The sequence below is a fragment of the Rhincodon typus genome, chromosome 10 (genome assembly GCF_021869965.1).
Source record: "Rhincodon typus isolate 14 chromosome 10, sRhiTyp1.1, whole genome shotgun sequence".
Taxonomy (NCBI): Eukaryota; Metazoa; Chordata; class Chondrichthyes; order Orectolobiformes; family Rhincodontidae; genus Rhincodon; species Rhincodon typus.
Genome location: NC_063341.1, coordinates 20,649,478 through 20,675,672, shown reverse-complemented (window position 1 = coordinate 20,675,672; position 26,195 = coordinate 20,649,478). Strand labels below are relative to the sequence as shown.

Here is a 26,195-nt window from a genome sequence, read left to right as displayed (position 1 = left end):
TCTTTCTTTACATGCATTTTGGAATCCAGCTAATCTATTCACAAACAGAGCTGTTACTTTAAGAATGCAACTTGAAGAAAGGCCAATAGAAATTCATCGTTACATGTCTTTCATAGAAGGGATTTGTCATATTAAATAATAATCTCCTGCGGGAGGAGATAATTTAATTTAGGCCAATTACAACAATACTTCAGGCTTTTGGTCATCAAAGGTATTGACGAAAATAACAGGGATCATTACAACTTAGAGAAAATAGATACATGATCTGGCCTAATTAACTTTAAAGACATTGTTCACATCCTCAAAATCTAGGACAATGAGCCACCTTTTACTTTATCCTTTAATAGAACAGATCCCTTCATAACAATTCAAGTTCTTTTGTACAGGAAAATATCAAAACTGCAAACAACCCTGCCCTATTCTATTGAATAACTAGAGCTACTTGCCTTCTTACCATACCCCTTAGTCATTTTCCTTCCAGAAATGTCCTTTGAACTTTACTGCTTTTTCTTAGTAGTTCAGGGTTTGGATGAACATGTTATGTATAATTCTCCATCTTATTCTTAGCTTACTCAATTTTAAATTTGTGCCTCTGGTTTTTGAATCCTCATCAATGGTGTGACCCTTTGATCTTCTACTTATAAATTCTGTGTCTGATACTATCTCTCTCACTAGCACCTGAAGAAGGACTGAGGCTCCAAAAGCTTGTGTTTTCAAATAAACCTGTTGGACTATAACCTGGTGTTGTTTGATTTCTGACTTTATCCCTCATCAAACCTTGCCTCTCTAAATGGGGAATCATTTTCTCCTTCACTATTTTCTCTAATAATTTCCCTACCACTGATGTTAGACTCACTGGTCTATCGTTGTTTTGCTATGTCTATCAACATTCTTGTAAAGTAGAACCACATTATGGGTCCTCCATCCTCTGTCACCTCACCTCCTTTGTGGCAAAAGCCACAGAGCCCTTTGGTTTGAGCCCTTGTAATTTCCTCCCTCATCTCCCACAGCAGTCTGGGATACAATTCATCCAGACTTGGGGATTTGTACACTTTTAAATCTGCCAAAACCTTCAATACCTCTTCACTTCCAATATCAATCTGCCCAAGAACTATAGTCCATCTTCTTGAATTCTCTACTTGCACCTTCTTTCTCCCAATTAGAGTCAGATGTGAAATACTCATTTAACACTCTACCAATGTCACATAGAGATTGCCCCCTTGGTCTCTAATAGACCCTACTCTTTCCCTGATTATTCTCTTCCACTTGAAATACTTGTAGAATGTTTTGGGATTCCCCATAATCTTGCGAGTCTCATGCCCCCTCTTAGCTCTCCTTATTGCTTTCTTGAGTTCTTCCCTGCTCTTTCTGTACTTCTCAATGTTCTCCATTGTGTTACTCCATTTGTACCTGTTGTACATCCCTACCTTTTCCTTTTTACCCAGTCCTGAATATTCCTAGATATCCATGGTTCTCTGGGCTTGTTGGACCTACATTTCAGTCAAAAGGGAACATGTTGGGCCTGTACTTCTTGCAGCATCTTTATGAACATCTCTCACTGTTTTGCTGTGGATTCTCCCTCAAGTATCTGTTTTGGACAGATCCTGCCCTATTTTAAGATAATCTGCCTTATCTGAATCCAAAACCCTTTTGTTTTGCAGACCATCCTTCTCCTTTTCCATAGAATATGTAAAACATATGGTGTTGTGATCACTTTCACTAAAATGCTACCTCACTGTCACTTTGAGCCCTTGTCCAGTTTCATTCTTCAGAATCCGGTTAGTGTTTGGAGTTGTCAAAGTCATGGGGTCTGTGTCACTACCGTCCAAGAAGTGGGCTATGGTTAGTCCTGCAGGTCCAGTGCAAGAAATCAAGGGATTTGCGGTAAGTCAGTCTGGGAGCTGCACAGAGATCATTCAAGGGTCTGATCACTCATCAGTCAGGGCTGTCCATCCAAGCTGAGGTGAGGGTGAGCCATGGTCAGTGTTGGAGGTTTGTTCACTGAAAGTTAAAGCAGATTATTAGAGGCCACTGCTGTGGTGGGGAAGTTAAGGGAGTCGATTTTGGAGATTGGAGGTGGAATGCTGGGATAGAGAGGAGACAATTCAATATATAAGTGTACGAAGATATGGTTTACAGTGTGGGGGTTGGGGTGGAGTGGTGGTCTTTGACAGTCATAGCTGTTGCCAAACAGCCTCCACAAGAAGAATTCATAGCTGAGGGAGGAAAAGGAGACCCAAAGTCTGTCGCCCTTGTGACCATTTTCTCCAAATGAGCCAGACGTGTTACAGACTGAGGATGTCTCCAGGACACCATCGGAGAACTGTGGCTGCTGTTGAAGTGGTACCTGAGACCTGAACAGGTCATTCAAGGCGACAGCTGTGCTAAAACTTTATGCAAGTAGTTACTTCCGGGGATCCACTGGGGATCTGGGTGAGATCTCTCATGTCGTCAACACACAAATGTATCAAGGCTGTTACTGATACACTTTGTGGCAGATCACACTGTTTCATCTTCTTTCCCATAACAAGGTCAGTGTTTCTGCTGAAACAGTAGACTTTGCCGAAACCACTGGCTTCTCCCAAGTGCCAGACACTATAGTATTGCATCCTGGGCCCTGCACAACTGGAGCCAAAAAAAGGAGGGACAAAAGACCTGGGAGAGTAGAGAAGTCTTATGAGGAGGAAGATGAGGAACTGAGCAGGGAAACAGCACCATCACCATGATGGAGCAGTGCAGTGCCATGTGTAACAGACCAGACAGGACCTAATTGATATCTACTTCCAATAGACGTCAGTTGGGTAAGCGATGATGGCTGTAAACCTGTTGATTCTCAAGGACAAACAGTTCTTGCTTGTTCCCAGAAGCATACACAGCTTTTTTGCAATGCTTTTTAGTTTACTTTTCCTGTTGTTGAATAAAAGTTAATGTTTTCAGCTGTTTGAAGGCTTTCTTGTATTGAATAATGACAAGCTGTTATTTGGTTTTAGCGAAAGGTTTTAGCACTCCTTTAGACAAGGTTCTAGCATGGTATAATACTAAGGACGGGTAACCTCTGTAGCCTGATTCTTGTATCTGTGGTTACAACGACAGTCGAGCAGACAGATAATGATGTAAAGTAGTAGAAATGTGAGCTTCTATTTCCAATGAAGTAAACTGCACCATTAATGTGCCCTCAGAAGCTTTTATTTTTCATTTCCCTCCACTGTCTGTACTGGGAAGGGCTATTTATGGTTGGCAGTGATTGTCCTGGTGCATGGCTGGGCTTTAAATACAGCACCAGTGGAGGAAGGTCCTAGCAGCAGTGAATATTTCCACCACAGGATATGTGAGTGCTGTGTGATAAAGGCTTAATATTGACATAATGACACAGAGCAGTGGATAAATAGATGAGCTAACTCCCCCGAGCTCCTGGAGAAAAATAGTCCATGAAGCTCCATGATATTTCACACTAATCTGGTTGTTGGTAAAATTCAGTTCAATAGCTTCAACTTTTCCTCATAAACTAACTTTCTGAAAACACGAATTACTCACATTGATCAGTTTTATATGATCTCAAAGGCAATGGTATTCTCCCTGTGAACACAGAAAAGAAATACAAGGAAGGAAAACCATGCTGTCCTCTTAATTCATCCGTCCAGAATGCTTTGGTACTTCCATTGCAACATGTAACTATCTCTTGGTTGTCTCAATGATGTTTGCCCTCATAGAAAAAAATTCTTCCCTTGTATTGACCATTCATAACATGAATAAATCTTTTCAGCCATTTTACCTCCAGCAGGGTATTAATTAGTTCATGATGAAACTTCTGCCCTCAGCCTGGGAGGAAGTCTCACCTTACAGCATTGCTGGCCAATCCGATTGGCTGGCACTTCTAGAGTCCCAGCAGTTCCAGGACAAGTGGTGGCCATTGCTGAGACTACCACCAGTAACCATATAAGGGCAGGTTATGGAAGTCAGACTGAAACAAATCTCAGCGTACCAGCCGGCCTGGGTAGTAGAACCGAGCGAAGCGGGTCCAAAATGGTGAATGACAAGGGTTAGAAGGCTGCGGTGAGAGTCGGCTTAAAGGAGGAGCATGACTTGTGACCAAAGGACCATCCCTTTCTTGTCCAAAACCAGCTGACCTAGTACAATCTGCTGGAAGGAAGGAAAGAAAGAAGGCAGGAAGGAAAGAAGGAATAAAGGGAGGTTGATTGATTGATGGATTCATTAACTTAAAATGACAGGATAAATATACCACAGATTGGCACACTGCATGTTTCCCAGCTCACCAAACTTGAAAAGTTACTTGCAGGAGTTGAGTTGGCTCTTTGTGTTTTGTATTTTTGTATTTTTATTGAAGAAGATTGCAGATCTCCACTGTATTATACTTAGATTATCTCATATTCCATCATTATTCTGTAATCATGACATGATATTCATATCCACACATATTGAACATTTAATAATGATTAGGTGTTGTACAAAAGTGCTTTTGGATGTAGTTGACTTTTTAACAGGGATAAATGAATTTTAAACTATTTCTACAGTATCATGACATAGATAAATCATTGCTGCACATATTGAAGAGGAACGTCTGTACTGGCTTTTATTTTTAATATCACATGCACAACAAGAAGTATTCCAAAGATTACTATTCACATTTCCTTCTTGATTCAGCCTTCAGCTTTCCTTCATTTATACAAATAGGATAAAAAGATGATATGATATCTAAACAAGGTACAGAAAAGTGCTTTCTCCTTGTCCTAATTTTGTTTCCACCAGTTTAATCAGAACCAATGCTAATTTTAAGAGATATATGGTTAATGTAATGAATGTCTTTTGTTAAGGTTAATCATATTAGGTTATCTGTTTCTTGATTAAAAGTAAGGGTTTGCTTAAACATATTGGCTATTTATCAGATCAACAGATTAGTTCCCAGTATTTAGTTCCTGGTATTTGAAGCAATGTGTATCAAAGTGATTTTCAGATTAATCATGTCATTATTTTTCACAGCTTTCTCTAGAAAAGTGTAAGTGAAGAACATCATTTTGCATTGACTTCAGTTTGGATAAATTGATTTTATTGATCTGTGATCCTGGCAAAAGAAACATATATTAGAAAGTCTTGTAGTTGATACAATAAACCATATTAAAAGCCAAATAATTATCTGCATATCGAAAAGAACTTTCACCTTATCCTTCCTAAGCTTCGCTATGAAATAAGCTCCTCTTCCCTCGATAAATTACTGGATAAATAAATAAATGTTATTAATAATATTCAAACAACAAATTGTGTAAATTTTGACATAAACTATTGAAGTATGTTAATTAACTTATATGTAAAAACCAGATCCAGTAAATAGTGAAATTTAGAAAATATAATCCTTACCCATTGCACCTGAATTCATCGAGCAGGATACTGGGGGAGAAGGTAAAAATATTAAAGTTGAGATTTGTTTGCCTTAATCTTCCTAATAAACTCATCATATACAATTGCTGAGAATTCTCAATAAGTGGGTAGAATCTTCCGGTCCCAGAGGCAGTGAGTCTGGAAGCAGGAGGCAACTTACTGAGGTGGGAGGTTGGCCAATCAGAACCCAGCAACCTTGGCACTTCAGATGGAGTTACGTATTGGGTCGGAAGGCCCAAGCCAATTGATGCAAGTAAGTGGTCAATTAATGATCAATTAAGAGCCTATGCCTGCCTTGGCTACGTTTATCTCCATTCCAGACAGGGAGAGAGAGATAGTGGGGCTACTGCCTGGTAAATCAGTGTGGGCAGACTGCCTGTTGAGTAAGCTGCACTAATCTGTGCACAGTCAAGGCCATGGGCATACAGCAGTGCAGTGGCCATTGACAGCAAACCTCTGCCCTTGTATTGAACGTCCATGACACCTCACTTCAAGAGATCACACCATCCCCCCTGCAAAACCAACAACACACGCCTCTTCATTGAGTTGCTGCTGCATCATGGGGTGGGAGACCAGGCAGTGTTTTACTGGCAGCAGCTATAGCCTCCTCCATAGCACTGCCAAGTGCTCGACCAACCAGTCTGTAAATGACTGGCAGCTCTCGAAGGATAAGGTCTCCTCAACTGGAAGACATATCCAAGTCAAAAGCCTGCCAACTGCCAATAATTTGCTTGACTACTGGAAAATTTGGTGGCCGAACAGGGTGCTAATCTCTCCTGCTTTCAGACTTAGTCCTGTGGAGTTAGTGGAGAGGATTCTAAGAAATAGTATTTATGATTATTTGGAAAAGCAGAGTTTGATTAGAAATAGTCAGCATGGCTTTGTGAGGGGCAGGTCATGCCTCACAAGCCTTATTAAATTCTTTGAGGGATGTGAAAAAACACATTGATGAAGGCAGAGCAGTGGATGTGGTGTATATGGATTTTAGCAAGGCATTTGATAAGGTTCCACATGGTAGGCTCATTCAGAAAGTAAGGAGGCATAGGATTCAGGGAGATAGTAGGAACTGCCGATGCTGGAGTCTGAGATAACAAGGTGTGGAGCTGGAGGAACACAGCAGGCCAGGCAGCATCAGAGGAGCAGGAAAGCTGACGTTTTGGGTCTGGACTCTTCTTCAGAAATGGAGGAGGGGTAGGGGGCTCTGAAACAAATGGGGGGGGTGTGGTGATAAAGGTGGATAGTGGAGCAGATAGGTGGGAGAGAAGACAAACAGGTCCTGTCCTGCAGGTCCAACTAGTCCCCCTCCACCGACACCCTTACCCGCCTAACCAAACTCATCCTTACGCTTAACAAATTCTCCTTCAACTCCTCCCACTTCCTACGGACGAAAGGGGCGGCCATGGGTACCCACATGGGCCCAAGCTATGCCTGCCTCTTTGTAGGATACGTGGAACAGTCCCTCTTCCGCAGCTACACTGGCCCCATCCCCCACCTCTTCCTCCGTTATATCGATGACTACTTCAGTGCCGCCTCATGCTCCCATGAGGAGCTCGAACAGTTCATGCACTTCACTAACACCTTCCACCCCAACCTTAAGTTCACCTGGACCATCTCCGATATCTCTCTCTCCTTCCTGGACCTCTCTGTTTCCATCTCTGGCAACCACCTGGAAACCGATATCCATTTCAAGCCCACCAATTCCCACAGCTACCTAGACACTACCTCCTCTCACCCACCTTCCTGCAAAAATGCCATCCCCTATTCCCAATTCCTCCGCCTCCTCCGCATCTGCTCCCAAGATGAGGCGTTCCACTCCTGGACATCCCAGATGTCCTCGTTTTTCAAGGACCGCAATTTCCACCCCCACCCCCACCGCCCCCTCACCCCCACACCCCACCCCACACCCCACCACCACCACCCCCACCACCACCCAGTGGTTGAAAACGCCCTCGACCACATCTCTTGCGTTTCCGCACCTCAGCCCTCACACCCACTCCCTGCAATAACAACAAAGACAGAATTCCCCTTATCCTCACGTATCACCCCGTTAACCTCCGGATTCAACGCATCATTCTCCGCCACTTCCGCCACCTGCAATCTGACCCCACTACGAAGGATATATTTCCCTCCCCACCCTTATCTGCCTTTCGGAGGGACCGCTCTCTCTGTGAATCACTTGGCCGCTTCACACTCCCCACTAGCCCCCGCACCTCCAGCACCTTTCCCTGCAACCACAGGAAGTGCGACACCTATCCCTATGCCTCCCCCCTCATCTCCATCCCAGGTCCCAAAAAAATCTTCCACATTAAATAGATATTCACCTGCACATCCTCTACATCGGGGAGACCAAGCAGAGGCGCGGAGACCACTTTGTGGAGCACCTATGCTCGGTTCGTGACAAATGACAACACCTCCCAGTCGTGAACCACCACTTCAACTCCCCATCCCACTCCCTGGACGACATGTGCATCCTGGGCCTCCTCATATGTCACAACGATGCCACCCAGAAACTGGAGGAACAGCACCTCATATTCCGCCTTGGAACCCTAAAACCCAATGGTCTCAGTGTGGACTTTACAAGTTTCAAAATCTCCCCACCACCCCCCTCATCCCCGCCTCCTTGACCTGTCTGTCTTCTCTCCCACCTGTCTGCCCCTCCCTCCTCACTGACCAACCCCCATCCCAACTTCCTACCTACACTCACTTTTACTAGCTTCATGCCCGCCTCCTTGACCTGTTCGTCTTCTCTCCCACCTATCTGCTCCACTATACACCTTCTATCACTGTTCCGCCCTCTCTATTTATTTCAGAGCCTCCTATAGGATTCAGGGAAATTTGGCTGTCTGGATGCAGAATTGGCAGTCCAATAGAAGACAGAGTGTGGTAGTAGATGGAAAGTATTCAGCCTGGAGCTCGGTGACCAGTGGTGTTCCGCAGGGATCTGTTCTGGGACCTCTGCTCTTTGTCATCTTTATAAATGACTTGGATGAGGAAGTGGAGGGGTGGGTTAGTAAGTTTGCTGATGACACGAAGATGCTGATGGTGGAGTTGTGGACAGCATGGAGGGCTGCTGTAGGTTGCAACAGGTCATTGACAGGATGCAGAGCTCGGCAAAGAAATGGCAGATGGAATTCAACCCAGAAAAGTGTGAAGTGATTCATTTTGGAAGGTTGAATTTGAATGCAGAATACAGGGCTAATGGCAGGATTCTTGGCAGTGTGGAGGAACAGAGGGATCTTGGGGTCCATGTCCATAGATCCCTCAAAGTTACTACCCAAGTTGATAGGGTTGTAAAGAAGGAGTATGGTGTGTTGGCTCTCATTGGCAGGGAAATTGAATTTAAGAGCCGCGAGGTTATGCTGCAGGTCTATAAAACCCTGGTTAGACCATACTTGGAATATTGTGTTCAGTTCTGGTCACCTCATTACAGGAGGGATGTGGAAGCTTTAGAGAGGGTGCAGAGGAGATCTACCAGGATGCTGCTTGGACTGGAGGGCAGGTCTTATGAGGAAAGGTTGAGGGGGCTAGGGCTTTTCTCATTGGAGCGAAGAAGGATGAGAGGTGACTTGATAGAGGTGTATAACATGATGAGAGGCATAGATAGAGTGGAGAGCCAGAGACTTTTTCCCAGGGCGGAAATGACTATTACGAGGGGGCATAATTTTAAGGTGATTGGAGGAAGGTAAGGAGGAGATGTCAGCGGTAGGTTCTTTACACAGAGAGTGGTGGGCATGTGGAATGCGCTGCCAGCAGTGGTAGTGGAGTCAGATATTTTAGAGACTTTTAAGCGATTCTTGGATAGGCACATGGAGGATAGTAAAATGTAGGGTATGCAGGGTGATTTGATCTTAGTAGGATAATAGGTCGGCACAACATTGTGGGCCGGAGGGCCTGTACTGTGCTGTACTGTTCTATGTTCTATGTTCTAAATGGGAAGATTCCTCATGGGACAGAAACTGAAAACAATTTCAACTGGCTTCAGATTTCAAGTCATAAAATCACATTACCTGAATACATTTTCACTGGACAAAATGTGACCATTGATCCATCTTTGGAAACAGGAGAAACAGTGACCATATAAATGTCCCCGCAGTAAATCCCAGTTATGTCACAGTACGTCTCCCACAGTACTGTAGAGCAGGTGAAGTTTGCATTGTTGCTGGTAACATTTACGATGTAGTTCACAGAACCTGCAGTTGCATGCCAGTAAACCCTTAATGCATTGCTCCCTAACCTGTAGAGTTTAACAGCAGACGGACAACAGCCACCTATTAGAAAATATAAATGAAACTGCGTGAACACATTGATCTTCTAAACAATTAACTATACAATAACTGCTGCTTACATTTGACGTTAAGTTAGCTGGTTTCATGAACAACTAAATACAAAGGATCAAAAAATCCACATTGTTGAAGTAGAACCAGAAAATTAACTCAAAAATACTTGGAGATATTCGTAGAATGCTTCAAGGTTAATTATTGTAAATCAGTAAAGTCAATATATTTGCTTTCACCCAAAATTTTACATCTGCTGAAGGTACCCGGGTTTGATTCCATCCTTGGGCGACTGTCTGTGTGGAACATAGAACATAGAACATAGAACAGTACAGCACAGTACAGGCCCTTCGGCCCACGATGTTGTGCCGAACTTTTACCCGAAACCTAAGGTCTATCTAACCTCCACCCTTACTTTTTACCATCATCTATATGCCTATGTAATAGCTGCTTAAATGCCCCTAATGAGGCCGACTCCACTACCCTCTCCAGCAATGCATTCCACGCCCCTACCACTCTCTGAGTAAACAACCTACCTCTGACGTCTCCCCGATATCTACCTCCACTCATTTTAAAACTATGCCCCCTCGTAATAGCTACCTCCACCCTAGGAAAAAGCCTCTGGCTGTCCACTATATCTTTATCTCTGATCATTTTGTACACCTCTATCAAGTCACCTCTCATCCTTCGTTGTTCTAAAAAGAAAAGCCCTAAAGTTTGCACATTCTCCCCAGGTTCGCGTTGGCTTCCTCAGGGTGCTCCAGTCTCCTTCCACAGTCCAAAGATGTGCAGGGTAGGTGGATTAGCCATGGGAAATGCAGGGTTACAGGCATAGGGTTGGTGAGTGGGTCTGGGTGGGATGGTCTTCAGAGGGTTGGTGTGGACTCAATGAGCTGAATGGCCTGTTTCCACACTATAGAGTTTCTACGATTCTATGAATTCTAAATTAATTGTCCTTATGATATAGTGCCAACCTCTTGAAATAGCCTAATTCACAATAACTCGATTTGTCTGTCAAACCGAGGTCTATTGAATAATATGTTATACTTGCAGTGCCTTGTCATATTGAAATACTACGTTAAAAAAAAACATTTTTAGATGCTCTGACTGTTGTTCTGCAGACTGGTTTTATCACCAGGTGAAGAACCGTCAGTCTGAATCTTTAAAAGTCCCTTTGGAAATCCCATGTGATTATTTTTTATCAATTCGCTAAATAACAAAATGTAGAATAACGACTTAAACTACAAGTTGACAATCTGTGAATTCGTCTCCACAGATCCACTATTCTCAACTTGGTGCTACTGTTAAAAAGTAAAACATGCCCATGATAGTAAAAACTTTGTACTTTTGCTTTAAGTGTAAACATGTACTACCTTGTCAAGAATAACGGAATCAATGCAATTACCTGAACAGAATGTTAGATTTGAGTTAAAAATAGTGAGGATTAATTTTCCCTTGGAGAAATATTCAAACATCTTGCTCATGATGGCACCAGCTAGGGAGGCAATGGCCTAGTGGTATTATTGCTGTTAATCCAGAGATCCAGGTAATGTTCTTGGGGCCCGGGTTCAAATCCTGCCATGGCAGATGGTGGAATTTGAATTCAATAAATATCTGGAATTAAGAATCTAATGATGACTGTGAATCCATGGTCGGAAAAACCCATCTGGTTCACCAATGTCCCTTAGGGAAGGAAATTGCCATCCTTACTTGGTCTGACCTACATGAGACTCCAGAACTGCAACAATGTGTTTGACTCTTAACTGCCCTCTGGGCAATTTGGGATGGGCAATAAATGCTGCCCAGCCAGCAACACCCTCATCCCGTGAATGAATAAAGAAAGAAAAAGCTGACCAGTTGGTACTCATGCCAGGAGGCTTGGTAAATTTGGATGAGTCAGCCTTATGTGCAAAGGCGCTGTTGCTCATGGTCCCAAAGTGTGTGTTGCAGGGCAGGATGCATTTTCTGAGCTGCCACAATATCAGGCAGTTGGTCTTCAAGGTGAAGGAATTTAGGGTCTTGAGGGTAACAGCTGATCTGGGGGGGATTAAAGTAATTACAGTCACAGAGTCATACAGCATGGAAATAGACCCTTCAGTCCAATCTATCCAAATGTCTTTTGTCTTCAGACCACTGTGATTTTGTGGCCTGGGAAAAGTGCCTGTCCTTGGAGTCCCACAAAAATGAGGTGGTGCTGATCATCTGGTCTTCTCCCACTACCTTGCCCGCTGAGACTGGTTGGAGTTTTGTGGTACACAGTGGAAGTGCACACTTTACTGTCCAATCAGATCAGGCTAAGAATGGTAATGAAAATCCTATTGCCAGCATAATAGTTTGACATCCAATTTGAATGGGCCTACCACATGAAAATGAGGAAACAAAAATAAAACAGGAACTGTGGATGCTGGAAATCTGAAACAAAATCAGAAATGTTCGGATAAACTCAGCAGGGCTGGCAGCCTCTGTGGAGAGAAAACAGAGTCAACACTTTGGGTCCAGCAACCCTTCTTCTGAACAGATTGTAGCTCGGAAAAAGCTTAGTATATATGGGAGAGGAAGCAATAAACAATAGGTGGAGATAAATTTGAGGCCCAATCTGACAGCTCAGCAATAGAATGCTGATCACTGTGGTCACACTGTTGAGGGATGGATCTATAAGTCACTGCCACCACTTCTGGGATGCAACTGCTTTGTTTTTGCCAAGTGTGAGAGGGGAAATTCAGCTCATGATATCAGGGTTACAACTACAACAAAAACAAGCTGCAAACGAAACTACCTGATGACACCCAATGTTAAATTTAACTGCTTGATAAATGACATATTGAGAATGACGTTTGACAATAACAGAAGAATTTAACTTTATATAAATGGAACCACTCTGCTCTTTACTTACTGGATGAATATCCTTTGTAATTGCACACTGATGTCAGTCCAGTTTCACTAATAGCATTTAAAGACACTGTATAATTGGTACTACAAGTTATACATCCAAGAAGGCAATGGTTTTCTCCAGTGTGGCATTTAGCCTGCCCTTTAGCTGATTCCAGGACTGTAGTATAAGACTGTGCTCCAATTGCTTCAGTCCAGCTAACATTGGTCATTGACTGTGTAATCTGTGTGACAGAGAAGCTGTCTGGGCAGCAGGGTGCTAAGGAAGAAAACAAAGAGTTTACTGTGAAATATGTGGTTTTGTATTTCTCAAAAATTTCCTTTCCAGTAATTCTTACAAAACAAAAGCAAAATTATGAGGTTATGAGAAAAATCATCATAAGATTTAGAATTTACATTGAGAGTACAGTTTTCATCTCTTACGTATTTGGATTTATTTTAAATTATTATAAAAATGATAGCGAAAGTAGAGGATTACCCGTGCATGTATTGGTGCCAAAATCACACCAGCAACAGAATTACTAAACGCATGCATACAAAATCCCATGAAAATAATGTTAGGGAAATGTAACTGTTCAAGGTAATGCTCAGATTCAAACAAAAGAGCATATTTAAAATTCAAGAAATACTAGGCAGTCCTCTAGACCTGAAAGTTTATCTGACTCCCTTGAAATGTACTTTGAATTTTAAAACCAATTTTAAAACAATTTTCCTCTGTCACAGCTACCAATTTCTGTCCCTTCATACCTCACCCCACCGCCACCCCATTCTATTCCCTTTTAGAAGGATAGACACATTACTTGGTTATTGTTCCTAAGAATACGAATGTCAGTCACGCTCTAATATTTCACTTAAACAGCCTTACTTACATATGAGCTTTAAGAGAACATTTAACTTGAATCTGGGAGCATCTAACAGTCCTATCCTCACTGATATCCATATACAACGTAGGAAGAGCTTGTTAGAAAATCCTTAGAATTATTAAGTACCTTTAATAATCTCAGGATGTCCGAAAAGACTTTGTAGCTAATTAAATACTTGTGAATTGCTGTTAAGAAGGGAAAGTCAGCAATCAAATTCTTTTTGACAATGTCCTACAATGGATAAATTACCAATTACATGGTTTTACAGAACTTTGGCAGGGCATTGGCTGTGTTTTGAGTTATACCCTAGGATGAGAACTCATGTACAAATCCTAAAGTAGCATTTAACCCTATTTATTCAGAGGGAGTAATTTTGTCTGCTTTTCTGTTGTTCTATCACAGGAGTGTTGAGGCAAACCACAGCCAACTACCTTCTGAGGTCAACTGAGATTAACTCAGTACAGACCAGGGCTGTGGACTTGACAATCACTGAGTCCTATGTGGTTCAATAACTGTGTGAGTCAATTAAACAGATGGAACATCAGCAATTATTTTGCCATAGTGTCTGAGACCAATTGAATGGAATATGTTTTGTACAGAATAAATGTTCTAAGGAAATGGCTATGCCTTTACCAGTTTCTAATGGTAGACTGTAACTGGGTAAGCTCTTCCCTTCTGGAGTTGTGGCCACTGCACTGACAGAGAAGATAGCTCCACATGGGAGATCATTGATTTCACAAGAAGATCCTGAGCTGTTGCAGGATCTGACCCCAGTTTTTCCAAAAGCAAAAACCTTGTATACAGCATCATGATTATTTTGTTGCCATGACACATTAATGGTCGATGGACTCACTTTTGTAATATTTAGAATGCTGGGACTGCATGGCCCTGTGGGGAAAAAGAAACAATGTCAGTCTCTCAGCTATTCCAAGTAAATGTCACAATAATGTTTTGTATCAATGATTACAAATTAAGTTAACAATGTAATAAATTAATATTTTTTATTATCATTGTGTATTTAAAGGCAAAACACATTATTACCTTTATTCCATTTCAGCAGTTTTTACGTTAATCACATATAAAGCATTGTGTGAAACAACATTATGGAAATTAGATTCTATTTATCACTGAATTCCCCCACTATCGACAGCCTGAGGGTTATCATTGACTAGAAGCTCAACAGGACTTGCCATATAAATACAACTGCTGCAAGAGCAGGCCAGAAGCTAGGAATACTGCGGTGAATAACTCCCCTCCTGACTCCCCAAAGCCTGTCTACTATCTATAACACACAAGTCAGGAGTGTGATTGAACTCTCCCTACTTACCTGGATGAATGCAGCTCCAACAACACTCAAGAAGCTTGACACCATATAGGACAAAACTGCCACATCCACTCCCTCCATCACCGACACTCAGTAGCAGCAGTGCGTACTATCTACAAGATGCACTGCAGAAGTTTGCCAAAGATCCTTAGTCAGCATTCTCCAAAGCCATGACCACCACCATCTAGAAGGATAAGGGGAGCTGATACATGGGAACACCACCACCTCCAAGTTCCCCTCTAAGCCCCTTGCCATCCTAACTTGGAAATGTATTGTTGTTCCTTCACTATCACTGAGTTAAAACCCTGGAATTCCCTCCCTAACAGCATTGTGGGTTAACCTACAGCACATGGACTACAGAGATTCAAAAAAGCAGCTCACCACAACCTTCTCAAGAGCAACGAGGGATGGGCAATAAATGTTGGTCCACCCAGCAATGCCCATGTCCCATAAGAGAATTTTAAAAATTGTTCTTACATTTAATTTGTTTATTAGCATCCAGCCAAATGTTGACATGATGATGCACACGCAAGCCACTTGGCACTTTACCTGTGGTGATTGATCTTTTCTGACATGAGTAGTTGAATCCCCTGATATCACTGTAAGAATATATGGTAATATTGTAGATTGTGTTGCATTTCAATCCAGACAATGTACACACTGTGGAAGTGTCATTGCAGGATACTGCCGAGCTTGCATCTTGGGCTTTGGTTTCATACATTTCAGCTCCACGAACTGGATTCCACTTCACCTCAATAGTATCACTTGAGACAAACACAGCTTTAACATGTGTTGGACAACAAGGTGCTAGAACACAAAGAACAAACATTTTTATAACTAAAATATCAGAAACAAATTTTCCAAAAGTAAACTGACGTATGCAGGTACGGAACGTTAATTGGTAGAGCGTGCCTGCTGCATTTCACCGTACTTAAAGAACAGAATTGGTCATTTGATTCAAACTATTTATGCCTGTGTTTTTGCTACACATGGGACTCCATCTTACATCTTCTCACTTCATCAACATACCTCCCCTTCTATTATTAACCCCTTCATGTATTTAACTATCTTCTGCTTGATATAATATTTTATTTTGATAATACGATATCTGATGTGGTATTAATTGATGATGAAAGCCACATTTGATTAGAAAAGCCAGGACTTCTGTAGATAGTGAAGAGGTAGATGCTAACTGTAGACACAGAACAGCCATGCAGCAGGAGGAATGATCACCAATCTCACTGGAAGGAGACCTGCTTTAGTTCAAGGGGCAAGCTGTTTCTATGTCATTCTCAGAGTGCAGGCCCTGAACTTTTGTTCAGATTCAGTTCACCACCACTGGGGCAAAGCAATATCACAGCAGTCAACCCAGCCAGAAGGCAGCTAGGTCTGGAAACAGTTCTTCCCCAAAGAGATAATTCCTTGCTTACACTTCTTGGGCCACTTCCTTTAAACCACCAATTAACATAGAGTCATACAGCATGGAAACAGACCCTTCGGTCCAACTCGTCTGCGTTGACCAGACATCCCAATCTGACCTAGTCCCATTTGCCAGCATTTGGGCCCATATCCCTCTAAACCCTTCCTATTCATATACTCATCTAGATGCCCCCCAATAAATGTTGTAAATGTATCTGCCTCCATTAATTCCTCTGGCAGCTCATTCCATACATACGCTCTCTACGTGAAAAAGTTACTCCTCAGGTCCTTTTTAAATCTTGCCCCCTCACCTTAAAACTATGTCCCCTAATGAGGTTGTAGACATGCTCGCTGAGCCAGTGGGTTTGGTTATAAATGTTTCGTCACCCTACTAGGTAACATCGTCAGTGCGCCTCCGGTGAAGCATCGGTGTTCTGTCCCGCTTGTTATTTATGTGCCTCAGTTTGCTGGGGTGTTACTTCCAGTTCTGTTTCTCAGTGGTTTGTACACAGGGTGTAATTCAATGTGTTTGTTGATGGAGTTCTGGTTAGAATACCAGGCCTCCAGGAATTCCCTGCCAAACAGAGACATGCCAGGGAATTCCTGGAGGCCTGGTATTCTAACCGTAACTCCGTCAACAAACACATTGAATTAGACCCTGTGTACAAGCCACTTAGAAACAGAACCGGAAGAGGTACTAAACACCCCAACAAACTGAGGCATATAAATAATAAGCTTCACTGGAGGCGCACTGACGAAGTTACCTCTCAGGGTGACGAAACGTTTGCAACCAAACCACCGGCTCAGCAAGCAAGTCTACAACCTCATTCACAACCCGAGCTACAAACCTTCTCAAAAACTTTATGCCCTCCAATTTTGGACTCCCCCACCCTAGGAAAAAGACCATGACTATTCACCCTATCCATGCCCCAAGCCTGGATACAAGACCGACGTGATTCCCAGTAAAGGAGATAGGCTGTGAGAGGGGAAGGGTCTAAGATATTTTGCAAGCTTACAGACAAATTTAATATGCCAGAATCTGAGAGACAGAGGCAGCTATTGGCAGCAAGATAATGGGCTCCATTACACAGCAATATAGGTGGAAGCTTGTGCTCAGATTGGAAAGTCTGAATTCCTGAAGTATTAAAACAACGCTGAAAGTTTCATTTAACTTGTGCTTATGGATGAATCTCAGGAGAAAAACTCACTGTGAAAGGCGGTTCTGACATTAAAAATTTCCAGGCCAAGAAAGGGAAAGAACAGATGTGGACCCTTGATAACTAAAAATCACCTCAAACTGGTTCCAGGGAAAATTAAATGTTTACTTACAGGATAGCATAAAGTATAACTCTGAAGTGTAGTTTTCAATTATGCTAAAAGGAAAAAAATTTTCCGTTGTGTGGATTAAGTTATAAACAGCCTATAAATATAGTGATTAGGAGATGATGTTCTTAGTCATTTGTTACAGACTTAAAACATGAGCCTTTATTGTGCCATCTTTTTAGGTATTAACTGGAAGTTTGAATTTCTTTTAAAACATTGGTTCTCTACAGAGAATTTGAGGAATTGATTAATTTGTCCAGTTAAAATTAACTGCCAATATAATACTTGCCTGTTGTGTAATTTAAAACATTTCCTGGAAGACTCTGCCCAACTTTGTTGTATGAGAAAACGCTGATAAAGTAAATGAATCCACATTCGGACTGGAAGGAACAGCTTGTTAATGAAGTGTTGCACATAACCTCGAGGCCATCATCTCTTTTCACAAATGCCGTGTAGTAATCAGTCAGGTGGGATGGGGACCACGATACTGTCAGGTTACCAGAGTGGATCTCCCGAATTGTAATGTCACTTGGACTGCAAGGTACTATTTTAAAAAAAAGTGGTTTTAAAAAGAAACCAATTGTTTCAACAAACAAGAAATACATACTGTTTTCATAACTTTATTTATTCATTCACAGGATGAGGGCGTTGCTGGTTAGGCAGCATTAATTGCCCACCTCTAAGTGCCCAGAGAGCAGTTAAAAGTTAACCACATTGCTGTGAGTCTGAAGTCACATGTAGGCCAGACCAGGTAAGGATGGCAGTTTCCTTTCTTAAAGGATATTAGTGAATCAGATGGGTTTTTCCTGACAATTGACAATGGATTCATGGTTGTTATTTGATTCTTAATTCCAGGTATTTATTGAATTCAAATTCCACCATCTGCCATGGTGGGATTCAAACCTGGGTGCCCAGAACATTATCTGGGTCAACAGTCCAGCAATAATACCACTAGGCCATCGCCTCCCCCTCGGAGGAGCAACTGTGTGGACCACATGTAGAAAGCCCACAGCATGGAGCAACTGCAGGCTATAAAAGGACTGTGATGTTTATCTTTTAACTTTATTTCTTTATTTTCCTAGTTCATAATATGAAGAACTGCAATGTAGAACTTCTGGCTTTTTTTCTATATTTCTCTATTTTTGTACCTAATCTATTTTAGTACCTAAGATTTGTAACTAGGTATTTTGTACCTGAAATGGCATCGTGTGTGCTGACATTATACACTTTTTACTGTATTCCTGTACTTTTGTGCTTCAGTACATGTGACAACAAAACCTAATTCAAATTCTAACTCAAAGACATACATTTCCCTTTGACGATAATATAATTCATTCAAAACAAAAAGGAAGATTTTCTTTTATTGTACCCACTGGTAGGAACTGCAGGGACAAGCTATTAAAATTGAATGGGTCCAGTCTCACTCTGTCACTGATCTCCAATTTACTGAGTAGATGGGAGTCGACCAGACACAGGCAAGAGCCTCATGCATAAACTCTAATTTGGATCCTAAATTGTGAATAGGACTCTGTAATTATTGTAACTGCACAGAACTGCCTAATATGCCTTCCATGTGGCAACAATCATAATATTGCAAGGACACCAACTTTTCACTATCATTCACACTTTGGTTGTCAACATGGACCACAATTGTAGAATCTCAGTGAGATTATTCATGGAAAACAAGGGAAAATTGTAATCCCATTTTCCATCTGCACTTGTAGGATGAATGTTGTGATGTCACTAGTTTAACATTTTTAAACAAAAGTAGATATAGATTTGTTTAATATTATTGCTGAATTTGACTGAGGTGGACATTTCCACCTACTATGTGGAATGCTTGCTAATGAGTCAACCAAATATACCACTGTCATCAGCTATAGTGGTTTGGAGGAGAAGAATTCAACAAACTCTGTTCAAAGTATTCTGGTCATCATTGTGTTTGTTTTTGTATATAAGGTGGGACACAATAGGCTTAATTGGAGATTAATACAATAAGAATAAAAGTCTGAATTCTAGACATGCAGAAGGTTTGAGAGTGCTCACAGAAAGCTCATGTTTTTGTGTATGAAGTAAATGTTCCAAAACTCCTGAATCATTTTAATATGGCACATCTGCATCCAAGAATCAACTTTTAAGAGGTGATTCTGACCATCATCTTAATTGCTATCTCTTTGATAATAGCAATAGTAACGAAGTGACTACTTTAGTTGGAGATGTAGTTGCATGATAATTTCATTGGATAATTTCATTCATCCCCAGGGATTTGTCAGTTCAGTTCCTTCCCATTTTTTTTATTTGTTGAAAAATCCATGGGGATGATCATCTGGCCCCACTAATTCAGGAAGCCACTGAGCAGGTGTAAAGCTGACTAGGAAATTAAAACAGGTTAAATTCTTAGCTACATTGCTTTTTTTTAAAGATTTGTTTCCTCTCGACTTATAATTTTGAACAGTATAAATTTGATAGTTTTATGAGTAGGTAGCACAATAAATTCTTAGAAGTTAAACATCAAACAGACTTTAGCTCGAACAATGGAAGAAAAAGATTGTTTGACATGAAACAAAATCAAGCTGTAAATAGCTGATAGCTTGCTATTACTTAACTCTGGTACTTACTGCTTGTAAACTCTGTAGGTTTTGTGGCATCAGATGGACCGGCATCATTATAGGCTACTACAGTGACATTGTACTGTGTACCACACGGGACTGGGGAAATGATGCAGGATGTGGATCGTGATGTGCAGTTCTGGATTACATGCCGAGATTTTTCAATGGGTACAGCAAGGTAACTTGTTGTGCCTTCTGAGGCATTCCACGTAACAAAAACCCCCAGAGATGTGCTCATGGGATCAGTGGTAAGAACTGTTCTCACAGATTCTGGAGCATGGGGTCCTGAAATATAGAAAGCATTCAAATTACACCATAAGTTATGAAACCTGTTAACAATAACAGTGAAACATTTTATTGTCTCTTTGGACTCTGTTTCCAGATTGTGTGGTATTTATTGTCAGATTATTCATATGTTTAAATTGCATTAGATTATCACTAACAATTCACCAATGTCTTCAATGCCCAATTAGCATGATCGCTAACAAAGCATGTTGATAAAAATTTTTGGCATTTCCTTGAAAGAATTATTTGTTCCACTAAACTTCAAAAATGTACTGGGCCACCACATCCAAAAAGCAAGATGGTCAAAATTAGTTGAGCACAGCTATGGCATTCTACTGAAAGCTCACAGACTTGAAATATTAATTCCAGTTGGCTCTCCACAGATGATGCCTGACCTATTCGGTACTTCCAATATTTTCTGTTTCTATGTTTGGGGGAGTACTAGGGTTGGAAATAAGAAGGGGAAAGGGCATAGAGGATTTGAAGACAAGAACGAGAATTTCAAAATTGAGGTGTCGCTTGACCAGGAGCGAGCGTAGGTCAGTTAGCCTAAGGGTGATAGGTGAACAGGGCTTAACATGAGTAAGGAGAGAGGCATCAGAGTTTTTGATGACCTCAATTTTGCAGTGATCTGAAATGTGGGAGACTTGCCAGGAATGAATTAGAATATTCATATCCGGAGATAATAAATATATGAATGAAGGTTACAGCAGCAGATAAGCTGAGACAGGCACAAAATTGGACAATGTTCCTTACCAGAAATAAGCAGTCTTAGTGATGGTGTGGATATGTGCCTGGAAGCTTATCTCTAGTCAGATATGAGACCAAAATCGCAAACAGTTTGGTTTAGTCTCAGACGATTACTACGGAGACGGATGGAGCTGATAATTAGTGACCAAGGTTTAGAATGGGGATAGAAGAAAATTGCGTCAACCTTCACAATATTTTGTATAAAGAAATTTCCTCCCATCCAGTACTGGATATTAGCGAAACAGATTATTAATTTTGCAACAGAGAAGGAGTTGAGACATAGGTTTACATGTGAAAACTAACACTGGGCATTTTGATGACATCACTTGGGGCTGCTTATAGATGAGAAATAAGAATGGGCCAAGTAGAGATCCTTGGTCTCTGGACTATAAAATACTAAACAGTGTTAATCTTTAATTAGAAATGTTTATCACTTACTTGTTATTTGTTCCTTTATCTTATCATCGCCAGGAATACCACTGGCATCCAACGCATGTGCTGTTATAGTGTACCATGTACCTGGCTCCAGGTCAGTGAATGATACATTGGTGGAGGTTATGGTCTTTTTAATCTTGTTGCCCACTGCATCTGACCTGATGATAATGAAGCTATATTTCACCGCTTGGGACACAGGCTCCAAATTGACAGTGATTGTTTTGAAATTCGGTGATGAAGAATGGATGACAGGGGCAGCTAAGACTGTAAACACATAACATTGAAAGCACTTGAAATAATATTCAATACTAAACATTTCTCATTATATAACATAACTTGTATGTTGTATAACATTACGTAACTGTATACTTGTATAACATTATATGAGATATTATTCGTAATGCTTACTGGAGTTTTGCATTCCAACTATTTTTGTTCCTTTTTACAACATAAGACCTCTGAGAAAGATTAGCTTTCATTGAAATGATTTAGTTAACTAGGGCCCCACGTTAACTCCATGGCATCAATTGGTGTTGAATGTATTAAAATTGGGGCCCAGTGTCAATTTTTCATGTTGTTAAAAAGACCTCAGTTTCACAAGCTCAATTCCAATTATTGTAGAAATATATGTGAGAAGTTTACATATTTTATTTTACCAGAAACTCTTGAATCAACAGTTTAGATACATGCTTTCACATTCCCCCATACTGAACGATGTTTGAATATACCTGTTCTTGTTTCTACAGACATTGATGGTTGACTGTTTCCTCCAGTGTTAGAAGATTGTACGGAGATGGTATATAAAGTATATGGCTGCAACCCTGTTAGGGTCCCAGATGAATCATTCACAACAGTTTCAACGACTGAACGGCCAGATTTTGCTTTCAAGACATAGCCAGTGGCTTTGGGAACAGCAGACCAATTCACAGTAATGCTACTGCTAGTCTTTGAATAAGCCTTTATATTTAAAGGAATATCAGGAGCTATAAAACAAAATCACAGTTAAACAAATTGCCTCTCCAAAATATGTAGCGGTATTATCATTGTATTTGTATCAGTTGAATCAAACAATATGTAATTTCATTTTCAATAATAAACTTCCTCAATTTAATTAAGACTACTTTTGCAACAACTATTTGCATCATTTTCTCTGCCAGTGAATGATATCGCCAGTAACTATTGAAATGCGGGCAACCGAAAATTTATTTGTCACTTACTCAGTGTTTTACTCAGTTTACTCAGCTTAATGCTGAAAAATTCTCAATGTTTATAATAGTTTAATAATACATAATAGTTTTCCGATGGTGAGCTGCCAGTGAATCCCACCTATTGAAGTTACACATTGGAAATTTCACTATTCACTGCTCACCATTTTCTAACTATTTGGTTTGAAAATCTTGCACAGTGCACAACCAATTTTCTGGTGTGCGTGAGAAGGCATACAATTTAAGCTTCAAATCCGAAAAGCCAGATGATTTAGATTGTCTAGTTAAACTGGTTAGCTTGGATGGCTGGTTTGCAATGTGAATGATGTCAATAATGTGGGTTCAATTTCTGTATGGTTGAGGTTTCCATGGAATACTGTCTCAACCTTTCTCCTTGCCCCAGGCCTGGTGACCCTCAGGTTAAACGAGCAACTGTCCTCTCCCTCTCTAATAAAAGAGCAGCCCTGTGGTCTGGTGACTTTACCTTTATTTTCTTGTTAGGCAGGGAAATCAAAGATTATAGGGGTAGGTGGGAATGTGCAATTCCAAACACAAAGTGATCATCCACTTTGTTTACCGGGTCTACTTTTTCTTCCCCTATTTAGCTACCCAGTATTGAATTATGATAGCTCATTTTCAATAGGGGAGGTCAGGGTTGGGTGGGAAGGCATGGATCGGCTGCAATCGATACTTAGGATGTGCCTAAAAGGGTAGACTGGAATGGGCAAGGCTTTCTGAGATGAGTTTCTTTCAAATTTATGGTGTCAGTGCTGTACCTCACCCCGGGTTCAATGTATTTGCAGAGCAAAACCCAATGCTGTTTTTAAATTTAAAAAAACCGCAGAATAGCCCACAACTTTGTGGAGTTTTTTTTTACGGTTAACCCCACATCTGCCCTCCCTTGACGTTTCTGTGCCATATGCACAAGGCTCTTTACAAAAACAAATACGAAATGATGGTCCCTGTTGATGAGGAGCTGGGAAATACAGACTCGGCGGAACTCACTTGTGATCTGTTGTATTTGATCCTCGGCCAATACATTACCGTTGCCGTCAAGAACCTCTACTTTGACGTTGTACAAAGTTGCGGGTAACAAGGAGGTGATTGTACCGAGAACAAATCGATTGTTGAAAATAACAAACGCTGGCTGCCCCATAACTGCCACGGAGGTAGCAGAAACCCTGTAGGAATGTGCTCCCACATATTTACTCCAACCAGCTGAAATACTCCTGGATGTCGCGGTGAAAATCGTCATGGTGAAATCTTCAAAGGAAAGGGGACAGGTTAATGGTCATATTTATGACAATGTGAACTCGAACGTCTGACGACAAACATACATAACAGCACATACATGTGTATGTGTGTGTGGGTCTTCATATGTATATATAATTGCATGGGAGACACAACTTTTTATGACCCTACATATTTTTCATCCATTTATTTAAACTTATCTTAAACTTTTTTTTTTCTTTAAAATGTACCACAAACAACGGGGCTTTTTTCGTTTGTGGTAGAACGATCCAATACAGACATTAAATGTAGAAACCACAAGCATCAATAACTTATTTATTCTTACCCCTGTTTGCCGAGGACATCTGTAAAAAAAAATACAAAAAAAATTAGAATGGAATCAAGACACTGGGTTCATCTTGTGCTAAATTCATTTGTTAGTTACACACCGAAGGGACGTTTACACCAGTCCTGGTTTGGGGTAAAATCAATCTACGAGAGATTGATGTTTGTTTTTCCCTAATAATCAACGGTATCCCTGCCATTTCCTGTGGCTCAGACAGGTCAGCTATTGTGTAGAACTGTGACAAGCCGGAGGAAACCGCTTCCAAATTTCCCTAGTTTTCATCTTGACGCCGGTATAAATATCACATTTCTATTTCATAATTTTTTTTTCAATCTCTCTATTGATTCAGAGAACAAGCCTGGGAGATGCTGACAGGTTTTGAAAGGAGCAGTTGTTCTGTATTCAGCATCTGCCCTCTCATTGCCAAGCAACTTTGTCCTTCGATAGTGCATGCAAGTACATTAATGCTCACACTTTACTTTTTAAAATGTTTGTATGCAATCATGAAGAGTGGGGGGTTAACTGAATTTAATCACATATTACGGAGTTATTGCCAGAAACTGTAGCAGTTCGACCGTTGGCAAAGTAACTATATTATTCGAAACTTGAAACGTATCTTTTCGATACGCACTTGTTGTAACTCACGTTCACAATGCAGGCTAACAGCACATAAGTCAATCCTCTGATGTCCATTGTTTGATAGATTCCTGCACCATCAAACTGCAAGATTTATGCAACGGCGGCGTGCAGTTTCGCTCCGGAAAAACAGACTGAAGATGTCACTTTCTATGGGGCTGTGTCACTTCTGGGAAAGTCTATAAATCTGGTTTTAGACACCGCCCCTTTTATTCCACCTTGCCCAATGAGAGATTGCAGGCTCGCATTTGTCTTTGCAGATTTCAAGTCGACTCCCCTCACAGGGACTTGGCAGGTCTGATTTTGTTGAATCAAATCCGGAATGTGTAGAGCCAAGTGATGCTCGTTACTGTGGTTAAAGGCTACCTTCGCTCAAGGCTCACTCAAGACAATTCAAAATTTTCTGAAGAAGGGTCTAGGGTCTAGGCCCGAAACATCAGCTTTCCTGCTCCTCTGATGCTGCTTGGCCTGCTGTGTTCATCCAGCTCTACACCTTGTTATCTCTGTTGTTCTTCCAGCTTGCATTGAGCTTTGCTGGAACACTGCAGCAAGACAGAGACAGAGATGTTGGCCAGGGAACAGGGTGGTGTGTTAAAGTGGCAGGCAACTGGTAGCTCAGGGTCTTTTTTGCGATCAGAATGTGGATGTTCTGCGAAGCAGTCACCCAGTCTACATTTCGTTTCCCCAGTGTAGAGGGGACCACATTGTGAGCAGTGAATGCAGTAGACTAGATTCTGGGAAGTGCAGGTGAAGTGTTGCTTGCCCTTGGATACTAGGGAGGGACGAGGTAAATGGGCACGTGTCGCCGGTTACAGGGGAAGGTGCCGTAGGGCTGTGGGAGTGTGGTGCAAGTGAAGGAAGTGTGGACCAGCGTGTCCCAGAGGGAATGGTCCCTGCTGAAGGCGGACAAGGGAGGGGAGGGGAATATGTATCTGTGGTGGCATCTCACTGGAGGTGGTGGAAATGGCATATGATGATCGTCTGTATGTGGATGCTGGTGGGATGATAGGTAAGGCAAGGGGATCTCTATGCTGTTGGGGGAGGGAAGAGAAGGGGTGAGGGCCGAAGTGCGGGAGATGAGTCGGACCCAGTTGAGGGTCCTGTCAACAATGGTGCTGAGGAATCCTCGGTTGAGGAAGAAGGTGGACATTTCAGAGGCTCCCTTGTCGAAGTTGGCCTCATCTGAACGACGGAGACGGAGGAACTGAGAGAA

The 26,195-nt window shown here is 41.4% G+C and overlaps 1 protein-coding gene across 1 annotated transcript; it reads right to left on the bottom strand.

Annotated features, from left to right (window-relative positions):
• Nucleotides 1-4,837: 4,837 nt before the first annotated feature.
• On the bottom strand, nt 4,838-25,106 carry LOC109930048 (fibronectin type III domain-containing protein 7). The gene is made up of 14 exons (XM_020529588.2): nt 24,992-25,106; nt 24,347-24,365; nt 23,776-24,033; nt 22,294-22,548; nt 21,569-21,829; nt 20,105-20,380; nt 17,776-18,030; nt 15,294-15,551; nt 14,054-14,308; nt 12,562-12,816; nt 9,402-9,662; nt 5,374-5,403; nt 5,177-5,230; nt 4,838-5,080 (listed from the first exon to the last, which is right to left on the bottom strand). Exons 1-13 carry the CDS (start codon nt 25,037-25,039, stop codon nt 5,187-5,189), a joined length of 2,475 nt encoding a protein of 824 aa, XP_020385177.2. The 5' UTR covers nt 25,040-25,106; the 3' UTR covers nt 4,838-5,080; nt 5,177-5,186.
• Between the last annotated feature and the right edge of the window lie 1,089 nt (nt 25,107-26,195).

Bases quoted from the DNA above. Each gene is read 5' to 3' on its own strand.
- LOC109930048 (XM_020529588.2), bottom strand. From the start codon at position 25,039: ATGGACATCAGAGGATTGACTTATGTGCTGTTAGCCTGCATTGTGAAC. The intron at 20,381-21,568 runs GTAAGTGATAAA...TCTATATTTCAG, and splicing joins GATAAAGGAACAAATAACAA to GACCCCATGCTCCAGAATCT. The intron at 12,817-14,053 runs GTAAAGGCATAG...TTTCTTCCTTAG, and splicing joins CAGTCTACCATTAGAAACTG to CACCCTGCTGCCCAGACAGC.